The sequence below is a fragment of the Musa acuminata genome, chromosome BXJ2-3 (assembly GCF_036884655.1).
Source record: "Musa acuminata AAA Group cultivar baxijiao chromosome BXJ2-3, Cavendish_Baxijiao_AAA, whole genome shotgun sequence".
Classification (NCBI taxonomy): domain Eukaryota; kingdom Viridiplantae; phylum Streptophyta; class Magnoliopsida; order Zingiberales; family Musaceae; genus Musa; species Musa acuminata.
In genome coordinates, this window is record NC_088340.1 from 36,975,182 (window position 1) to 36,985,524 (window position 10,343).

General features: G+C 39.5%; 2 protein-coding genes across 2 annotated transcripts; both read right to left on the minus strand.

Annotated features, from left to right (window-relative positions):
- Positions 1-549: 549 nt before the first annotated feature.
- On the minus strand, positions 550-2,134 carry LOC135606559 (uncharacterized). Its single transcript, XM_065097591.1, has 2 exons — positions 1,642-2,134; positions 550-1,049 (listed from the first exon to the last, which is right to left on the minus strand). Exons 1-2 carry the CDS (start codon positions 2,084-2,086, stop codon positions 970-972), a joined length of 525 nt encoding a protein of 174 aa, XP_064953663.1. The 5' UTR covers positions 2,087-2,134; the 3' UTR covers positions 550-969.
- A 4,081-nt stretch (positions 2,135-6,215) lies between these two features.
- On the minus strand, positions 6,216-10,343 carry LOC103979185 (calcium-dependent protein kinase 21-like). Its single transcript, XM_009395247.3, has 8 exons — positions 9,761-10,343; positions 9,298-9,421; positions 9,086-9,229; positions 8,805-8,957; positions 8,399-8,514; positions 8,133-8,300; positions 6,711-6,938; positions 6,216-6,498 (listed from the first exon to the last, which is right to left on the minus strand). The coding sequence occupies exons 1-8, from the start codon at positions 10,292-10,294 to the stop codon at positions 6,355-6,357; spliced, it is 1,611 nt and encodes a 536-aa protein (XP_009393522.2). The 5' UTR covers positions 10,295-10,343; the 3' UTR covers positions 6,216-6,354.

The following is a 10,343-nucleotide window of genomic DNA, read 5'->3' on the forward strand; positions in this document are numbered from 1 at the left end:
AGATATGACTGCCAGAATTACCTGTTGGCAAGCTAATTTGCATCTGAAGCTACCATTTCATGACTAAACATTTAGTGCAGTGTTGCACTAGTATGAGCTTTTGCATATAAGTTGAACATAGAGAAAGCCCCAAACCTTCTGTGTGGTTGTGTAGGACCTGGATTGACTCAGCAGTTACTTTCTATCTTCAATGCTTCCAATTCGATTTCTACCCCATCTTGTAGCTGAATGTCCAACAAAGCCTGCCCTTTGGTCACAAAGCTGATGAACAAGGAGCATCAGAGGAGTCACTTGATGCATTTCCATGTACAGAAACAGATAAAAGAAGTTACCCCAGATGGTCTAAAAAAGAACAACAAATTCAAGTACCCTGTGCACTCTACTAGAATAAATAAACCAATTTCTTACTCTGCCAGATTGCTAAAAGTACCATAAATCTCGGTTAAAAATCCATTGTCACAAACACTGGAGATCTGAGGTCCAGTCATCTACCAGACCAGGTGCCTTGTGAACTCAATCAAATGGTTATAAATGCTGAGGCAGAAAAGATGATTAAGTTTTCAGGTTATCATCCCATTCCTCTTTATTGCAACTAACATGATTGCACAGAACAGTTACTTGATACAAATTGATATTATTCATACCAAGAAGAACACTATAATTGATCATGTGCCATACATGAAAAATAGCAGTCGTTCTTCTTTATAGGCCTGCAGGCCAGACATGGTACAGTGGACCTCTCTTCTCTTTGCTCTTCTTCCTGTTTGTTCTTTTTGTTATAGGCCTTCATTTTCCATCTTCAGAATTGTATTCAAGGCGAAGAGCTCTTCGGAATGGGAGAAGAATGGTTTAATCCCAGTGGTAATGAGTAGATGATTCACTCCAAAGAAGTTAGCCTTGGCGGTGGATTCACATGTATATATATTACTTCTTCCAACAGTAGATAAACTCAAAGTAATGCAAACTCTTTCAGCTGCATAATCGGAGAGTGCATGCTACTGTCTGAGCCCAGTACTTCAGCCTTGCTTTAACTTCATCTGGATCATCACCTGATAGATACATCAAAGAAAACTGATTAGGAAACTGAAATATTTGATAACAGCAGTAAATCCAGCAAAATAGAATCTCCAAAATCCAGAGATGAGAACTCCTCCAACATGCTTTAGACCATAATTCAGCAGAACAGTAGCTGGATCAGATATCAAAAGACGAAAAGAAACAAAGGTGCATTTCTTATAGTTTGAATCTTGACAAAAAATTTCTAAGAAAAATTGGTTTTTTACCCCCATTTATCAACTAATAAGAATAAATTGATCTTTTACTGGTTTAATTCTCACAGCAATGCATTTGATAGATCTTTCAGGGTTGAAGAAGAACCAAAATATCAAATATTTCAAAGAAATTTCCAGACTTAAGATATAATTGATACGCCAACTATATCACTCATACCTATCCACAAATATGTATATCCACCATTTTAGGGGAAAAAAAAAGGAATTTTTATGAATATTACTTCACCTATATCACTTATAGCCAATCCATAAACATATATCCACCATTTTAGACAAGAAAGATGGAATCTTTTTGCTCGTTTTTTAACCGAGAGGAAACAGAGGAAGGAACGAGGAAGCATCATACTACCAGGACTGGAGATCATCCAATTGGCGAAGGGAAGCGAGTCCCCATGAGATATCTGTTCTTGTTGATCGTCCAGGTGGAACCTCTGGCTCATGGAATAGCAGAGCTCCAGCGCTGGGAGCGTGTTGCAGAGCTCCGGGATCCCCTCGTAGCTGAACCCGAACCCTAGGTCGAGGCACGCCTTGAGCTCCTCCAGGTCCTCGTCCGTGAGGCTCCTCGTCCCCTTGACCCCACCAGGCCCCCGCTCCCGGCCGTCCGCCGAGCCCAAGACGTACCCCTCCAGCATCACCCCTCCGCCGCCGTCGCCCTTGCGCGGCCAGGCCTCCTCCCCGCTCCGCCACCCCCGCTCGGACCACCCCTTCGCCTCCTCCTCCGACGCCACAGCCGCAGCAGCGACCACCGTCACGTGCTCGTCGTCCTCCTCCTTCCTCGTTCTCTTCTTTTCCATGGGGGAGGCACCGATACCGATTCCGCTTCTCGGGCACACAGTTGGGTATGCCAGCCCGCGGTGGACTGTGGCATTTAAACGGCTTCTTGGTCTCGTCACGTGCAAACAATATGATGATCATGATGATGAGATGGATGGATGTTATCGTATGATGAGATCATGTATGCTAATGCCATGTCGAACGATCTGGTAACTTGTCCGACCTACCACGAGACTTACTCCTCATCTATCCGTGAGATGAAGAAGTGGGTCCAACAGTAGATTCCATGTGGGGTCCAGGTGATCTTCCAATCCTCAGGGAAGGTACAGAAGGGGTACAGACAAAAGTGCTCCATCGTTCAGACGCCACACGTGACGAGAGAATGACGTCCATATCTCCTCAATAAATCTCGCCTCGTTGCACCGGCCACTCGACGTTCCTACCGGCCTTGTCATTTGGTAGAGCGGTGGGGCTACCTTGGGTCCCATGCGAGTTATTGATATATTCAATCATGAGGAAGGTGGGTTACGAGGCGAAATTTCTGCCCGTACAAATTAACACATAATTCTCCGTCGGTTCCACAGTTTTTGTTTCTTTTGATTGCATGGCGAAGGAAAATTCACCCATCAATGTCTCCACACACAAAGCAAGATGGCCCCAGTGGGGCCTACACTCTTTGGATAGCAGCAATTTGGATCAGTAGTGGTTGCAACTAAAAATTTGCTGGTCTCATCCATGAATTCAATCATCATCGCTCAGCATGTAGATGTACATGTATACTGAGAATGATGGCAAGAAATGGAAATACTGAAGCTCTCCTCAAGATTAAGTCAAATATTTATCCAACCATAAAAAGCTTAAATATGTTCAACCATGCGAAATGATTGATTGCACTCCTCCCATATTTTGTTCGGTGGAATTCTTCTTCCAATGGCACTCCATGCATTATTCTATTGATGTTTTATTGGAGCTGCAACAAACATGGTAGTGAAATCATATAGTTTCAGTCAACATTTCCGGGTTTTCTTAGATTGTATCCAACACCATATGCATATTATTTCCTGCATCAAACACCAGGAAATACAGAAGAAAACAAATACTTTGTGGGTTCTAGCAACCACAGAGGAGATGTTTGAAGGTGGCATGAAGCTGTGGTCGAAACCCTAGTTCCTGCAAAACTCCAAATATCCTAGAGGAAGATTAGAGAGAATCTTCTCAAGGTTTTCATCAAGTGGACCACAGTTGAAAAGAAGTGGATGAACAAGAAATGCTATCTGCAGGCCTTTTCTTGTGACTATCGTGCAGCACCTTTGCTGTCTCTCTCTCTCTCTCTCTCACCCATGGTGGAGAAAGCTCAGCAGTCAGCAGGGACTAGACTAACAAAAATGGCATCAGATGGACCATCTTTACGAGCAAGACAACGTGCTGAAATCAAGGGAAGGATGATGAACACTCTGAGGAGAACACACACTTGAGCACAATTGATGTGTGGGCGAACGATTTCCAGTGATACAGGAATGTGCTATCCTTCTTGTCCCAGACGAGGGCAACTTGAAGCAGTCTGTGCCAGAAAAGCTACTCCAGTTAACATCGTGATAGCATCACATCTTCAAGTGGTGGAACACATAATTTATTCATTTTATTAAATACTCTAAGGAGAGACAAAGGAAGGGCCTCAATCATTTATTGTTGAACATATAATTTATTCATATACATGTGATATTTGTATGTGTTTGTATTTTTTTTTATTCTATTAATACTTTACACAACTTATAAAAATTTTATAATAGGTTTGACAATCTCATTTTGATTTACTCTTATGGTCGTTTTAGTGTAGTATACACATGTTATATGTAATTATCGTGTATAGATAAATTTATTCAAAAATAAACCATCTATTTAAAGTGTTTTTAGGCTCCACGTAGTAACGTGAGGTATCAATCAATATAACATCATGGAGCTACCCGATGATATATGGTTGGATCGACCTTTGAGGTATTATTTAAGTTTGGTTTACTATATTATTTTATAGCAATATCATATGGGGACTTATAGAGACTTTTGGCATGGTAGACTGCCTTTGACTATTTGTTATACAATTGTTTAAAACTTATAAAGTATATATTTGTAATTTATATTATCTATTAAGTGTTTTTGAAATGTCTGGTTATTGGATCTCGAGTATAACACTTTTTCTAACCGGTCTTATCTTTTGTAAGTTCTTAGGGGACTCTAAAAGGTTACGATAAGACTGATTATTTACAAATAGACATGCAAGAGTGTCATATTATCTAGATAAATCTAATTAAGTTCGTGACATATAATACTAGAGTGTAATAAGTACACCTAGAGACACTTGACATGCAAATATGGGTGACTTAGCGAGACTATGTTAAGGGCAGCTAGCACGCGCGATAGTTTGAGAGAAATATGCATAGAGACGTTGAGAAATGAGTTCCTCGAAGTTGTGGATATTCAAAATTAATATTTAAAGAAATGGTTAACCCTTTGCATAAGAGATACCACGAGGATAAGTAAGCTAGAAGGAACATATAGTGCACAAAAGTTATGATAGCTAAGTTCAAGTTACAACTCAATGTTAGCAACCAAACTTGATGGTACTCAAGACAAGTGAGGGCACTTTGCAAAGGATGACACTGTGCAAGGAGGGATAGATTACTCAGCAATCAAAAGAGCTAAGCAAGGCTCATAGAAGCAAGGGGAATTGCTAAAAGAATTCAATACTCAAGCAAGAGCTTGTAGCAACGGACTACCTATGGTCATTCTAAGGCAATCAAAATTCAATACTATGGAGTATGAAAACTTTCTCTTCAGCATAAGAAGGATATATCCGTAGGAAATTGAAGTGCATAACGGGTTCAACATGTTACTAAGCCTTAAGGGACATAACAAGGATTGTATTGGTAAAGAGTCATAAGAACAATACATAGTTTATTCAGTAAGGAGATAGTGATCTTTAAAACTTCCAAAGAGAGGAGCACAAAAAAAAAAGTTGCTATAACAAAACAATATCAAGAGAGAAAAATCTTGGTTCTCCAGAGGGAGATTCATATGCAACAGACTGCACATATTGAGAGAGGTATCTTAAGTCATTCTATGATATCACATGAGATAATAAATTAATGGATACATTTCAAGTTTTAGTGGGGGAGCGACTGAAGATAACACTAAAACGAAAGTATACATAGTGCTGATATAAAGATTGGACTCAATGGATGATTGACCCATGGAATGGTAGGTACAAGGACCACCATCATCTTATTATAAATCAAAGAGCGAAGTAACTTGGGTAAAACTTGATGAAATATCGAAGTCACAGAGACAACATAAAAGACAAAATATGGAGTGGAGGTATGAAGCTTTCCTTAGAAATAGGTCAAGGGCATGAACTCTTGTAAAGGCAAGAGTAGGATTCTATAGGTTCTATATTTTGATAAAGTGAACTAATCTTGTATTATACCAAAATTGAAGGAAGCTTCGAGGCATATGTATTTTATCTTAGTGAGGCAATTAATGGAGGCACTAAGGTGACTTAATTTGCGAAGACGAAGTTTGAGTAAAAAGGCTTTAGTACAAGGTAAGAGGATGCAAAGATAGACACTTTTGAAGAATATACCATAGTACTATCATTTGAGGTACTGTAAGATAAGCTATATGTAGTAGAGATTGTGCTCGAGACAAAAGCCTAAGATCCAAATAATAACATACAAACTTTCAACGAAGTCAGTAAACTTCAAAAGTTATCGAGTGACAGACTATTATAGAATTGCACTTCGTTCATATGTGACTTGAGAGTAAATAGACGAAAATCGATTATCAACGGAGTGAATACAATTAGTGGTGGCGGAGGCCCTACGATGTGTTGGTGAAGGCCACACAAGGAGAGATCATAGTCCGAGTTTATCATATAAAGATCAAAGTATAATAGGGACATCACCAAGAGACAACATGGTACAGCGGTTGAACAGTTCAAGGTAATACAATATATATAGCAGAAGTCCTGGTAAGAGGCTTGTGTGAATCACTCCTCGGTTTTTGAAGTTTCACTATTATATTATCAATGTCAATATTCATATTTTGACAGCTTCTTGTAAATTTATATCAAGAATTGACTACAATAAAGCATATTATGAATAAAAACTGGTGTTTGCAATCGTACATAGTTGAAAATCACACCTCTGCATCCTCATGAAAGATGAAAAACTTGACACAGACATGTCCACATTGTAAGATGATATCAGACAGAGACTGTGCTCAAATACAGGACTTAATTTTCCTTCAATGAGCTATCTTTGAACAACTTCTTAGTTAGATTGTTAAACAATTGTCTCGAGTACTGTCGCGATCCATTCCTCCAGTCTGATCCAGATTTCATCATTAACTCAAACTCTTTGTAGCTAATCCGTCCATCCTGAAGCATTTTTCACACAAAATTAGTGAGTACATGAAAGATAAATCTTATAAGCAGAATATTATGCATTTTTCGCATGTTTACAAGTATCATTTGGCTATTTTTCCTTATTGCTCTTTGTGTTAACTTCTGGATTACTAGTTGTTGTGTGCAAATGGCTTGTCACCATATGTATAAGATTTGCAGCAGATGGATATGAAGATATCTCTAACCTTGTCTGTGTCAACATCAGAGATGATTTCCCATATCACTTGCTCAGTAGGTGCATCACCCTCAACTAAAGCTTCTCTTAACTCATCCATCTCAATATAACCACTACCATCTTTGTCAAAGTAATTGAATGCTTTTGTTAATTGCTCCTCACTGCTGATCTTTTTAAGATGAACAGAGACAGTCATGAACTCTTCGCAGTCTAGGGTGCCATTTCCATCAACATCAGCCTGAGAATGCAAAAAAGTTCCAATACTAACTAGATTTACTTGTTTAACATAATTTTAGATGAAAAAGAAGCATGATGGACAGTGATAATAGTGAAGGCAACACTTGTAGAAAGATTTTGCAATTCGATAAGTGTCAGGCCTTAAGATTGGCAAACAACAAGTTTAAAGAACTGACAACAGAACCACCTCAAACAGCTTAAGGAAACCTAGTGATGTATATAACATATGAGCTTAAAATATGTCAGCAATAAAATTATGCAATTTTATTATTGCAAAGAACAAAACATAGGGTTTCTTTATAAAAAATCAATCAAGAAAGTGGAAATTGCAGAAACAAAGATCAGTTCCAGCTTTCAGACTGTTGATCTAGCCATTAAATGCTTACTGCAAGAAAGCTTTCCGTAATCTTATTTACATTTATGGACACATGCTTAATTGCTTATAACTATTTACGCAATGATTATATTCATAGCAAGGCATGGAAAGGAATACATATGGCTTCCAGATTCTCTAAGCTTTATTCTCAAATAGCATCTGAACCCCTAGCAGTGTGCCAAAGACAAAAAGAAAATGTCAGCAACTACTACTACTTTCGCTTGACAGATTTATATAATAACCATTAAATTTGTTACAACCGGGTTAGTTCCGCATCAGAAGTGGATGATTGTTGTGATGGTTAGATGAGTCTATGATATTTAGTTGGGCTTATTCTGGACTATTCATTGGGCCTTAGGATGAGCAGCAGGGGAGATTGTTCCCTCATGTATGTTACTGAAATCATAATTCATAACCTGATTTATAGTAATAAATATCTTGATATTAAGAGTATCATAATAATGCTGTCATTCTGCTTATGAGACTAGGTTGTGTCAAAACACTGATAAATTAAAGCAAAATTTTGAATATGAAGGCTAGCTCCACTTTAGTGAAAAAAAATGAATGATGGATTTTGATTAAAACAAGTGCAATTTCAGAAGCATGATGGACAGTTTAGATCCTTAATATAGTAACTCAGCTGACTAGTAGTTCAAACGTGTCTAGTTTCATCAGCATTCATCAATCTTCGTTTTTTTCCCCTTCTGGTCACTTCATTGAATAATAAATGCATAAATCTAATTATAGTAGCATAAACTTGAGCATCAGAGATAGCCAACTCATGATGCAAATTGGATGTGAATCACCAAGAATGCTTACCGCTTCCAGTAACATTTTAACGTCTGGTTCCGGAACAGGATTCCCAATTATGTGCAAACCCTCTTTTAGTTCTTCGAGGGTTAGAGTCCCATTCTTGTCCTTGTCCATCATATAAAAAATCTTCTTAATATTTGCTACTTCTTCTATCGGCAATTGCTCAGCTACCACCTATGGCACATCATATGTATGGCATGTCAAATCTTTTCAGCAGCAAAAAGAATGTTGCTTGAGAGTAGTAGCAAGGTCCTTAAAATGTTTGCACTTACTCTGAGGGCTTTCTTCTTGAACCTGTTCATGACTGAGAATTGCTGGAGCCTTGTTCTCACAGTTTCTCCGAGTGAGACATTGGGAGCCTTGTTAGCATGCTGAAGCCAAGGATGATCTTTTTTTTTGCAAAATCAAGGGCAAAAATTAGTTGATACTCTGTCATGTAAAATTTCCATACATCACAAAATTGTGTAATTCTTGCCATTTGTGAATTGTGATTTGACAACCTTCAAGTTTGCAGAATCAGATTTCTGTGAAATGATTATGATGGTAAAACATGCAAACAAAGATTACATGAATGCCTTTTGATAGTTAGAGAGATTCCCCAGAAATGTAGTCTGTTCCAAGTATAACCATGCTTTCCTAAAATTTATTTGAGATGAAAAAGGAAAAAAAAATCAATACCAAGAACTTGCTGAGCTGTCAATCTGGTTGATGGATTAGGATCTAGCATTAGCTGCACGAGATCCTTCGCATTTCTGGATATCTTTGGCCAAGGTTCTCTTTCAAAATCTATAGAAGAGTTAAGAATTGACTGGATGATGCCTTCATCATTTTCTGCAAAAATTAACAGCAAATGCCGGTTATAGATTTTAAATCAGTCCTCATGATATGTTCGGTTCCGTTAACTCAAGTATCTGTATCAGTCAAACAATTATGACAATGTAATAGATATCCATGTTTACCTGCCCAAAAAGGTGGAACTCCACACAATAAAATGTAAAGAATAACCCCCGCACTCCATACATCTACCTCTGGTCCATAGCTTCTTTTGAGGACTTCAGGTGCTATGTAATATGGACTTCCAACAACTTCGGTGAATCGCTGACCTATAGCAGCAAGTTAACTTGGAATTATGCATACAGCAAAAGGCCATCATACTGGAAATTATGCCTACCAGGTTTGAAGAACACAGAGAGGCCAAAGTCGATCGCCTTTAACGGTGAATCTTCTGAATTGTTTGCAAACAAGAAGTTTTCAGGCTTCAAGTCTCGATGTATCACCCCATGCTTATGGCACAGCTGCAGGAGAAGTTACTTAACTAAAAATAAATGCTGATCAAAGCAGTACCAGAGATCAAAAACTGAATTCTTAATGTGCAATGGCACAATTAACTTGAACAATTCAGGAACTCGAGCTCGAATTACTGGAAGAGTAGTTCATTCAACTTGAAAAGGAATCTGAAAACCAACCTTTTGTACTCTGTTAACATTATCCACCAGGTTTCATTTTATATAGGATTGAGCAAATGATACTGAAGAGGATTTTAGTATCATTTCTTGGAGGAATCAAATGAACTTAACGCATCTCAAACAAGTTTGATGTTGAATATAGCTAGGAAAACATGGCAGCTCTGTTACCTGAACAACCTCGACGATCGTCTTAGCAACGTTTGCTGCAGCACGCTCCGAGTAGTGGCCCTTTGCTACGATTCTATCGAAGAGCTCACCGCCCTCGCAGACCTCCATGATGAGGTAAACAGACTCGCCGTCCTCGTAGGCCTCTCTCAGGCTCACGATGTTGGGGTGCTCCGACAGGGTCTTCATGATCTCCACCTCCCGCCGCACGTCGACCATGTCCTCCATGCTCCTGATCTTCCGCTTGGAGATGATCTTGCACGCCAAGGCTTCGCCGGTCTCGTTGTCGGTGCAGCGCCGGGTCACCCCGAACTCGCCCCGCCCCAGCTCGGCCCCCAGGAGGTACCGCTGCAGGAAGTCGACGGCAGGAAGGCCGTCGAGGATGGAGAGCGGTGAGGACGGACTGGTGTCGAGGTCTCTCTCGTCGTCGTCATCGTCGTCGTCGGTGTAGGAGGAGGGTAGGCAGTGGAGGCTCGGTTTCTTCTTCCGGTCGACGAAGGAGTCATTAGAAGATGGAGCAGAGTAGCAACCTCCCATTCGCCTCCCTCCTCTCTCGCCTCCGGCTCTCCTCCTCTCAAAGGAGGGA

Excerpts from the sequence above, each read along its gene's own strand:
- LOC135606559 (XM_065097591.1), bottom strand. The coding sequence starts at position 2,086 with ATGGAAAAGAAGAGAACGAGGAAGGAGGAGGACGACGAGCACGTGACG. Across the intron at positions 1,050-1,641 it reads TTGGATGATCTCCAGTCCTG|GTGATGATCCAGATGAAGTT; the intron begins GTAGTATGATGC and ends TGTATCTATCAG.
- LOC103979185 (XM_009395247.3), bottom strand. The coding sequence starts at position 10,294 with ATGGGAGGTTGCTACTCTGCTCCATCTTCTAATGACTCCTTCGTCGAC. Across the intron at positions 9,230-9,297 it reads CTCTGTGTTCTTCAAACCTG|GTCAGCGATTCACCGAAGTT; the intron begins GTAGGCATAATT and ends TTGCTGCTATAG. Across the intron at positions 8,515-8,804 it reads GACAGCTCAGCAAGTTCTTG|ATCATCCTTGGCTTCAGCAT; the intron begins GTATTGATTTTT and ends GCAAAAAAAAAG.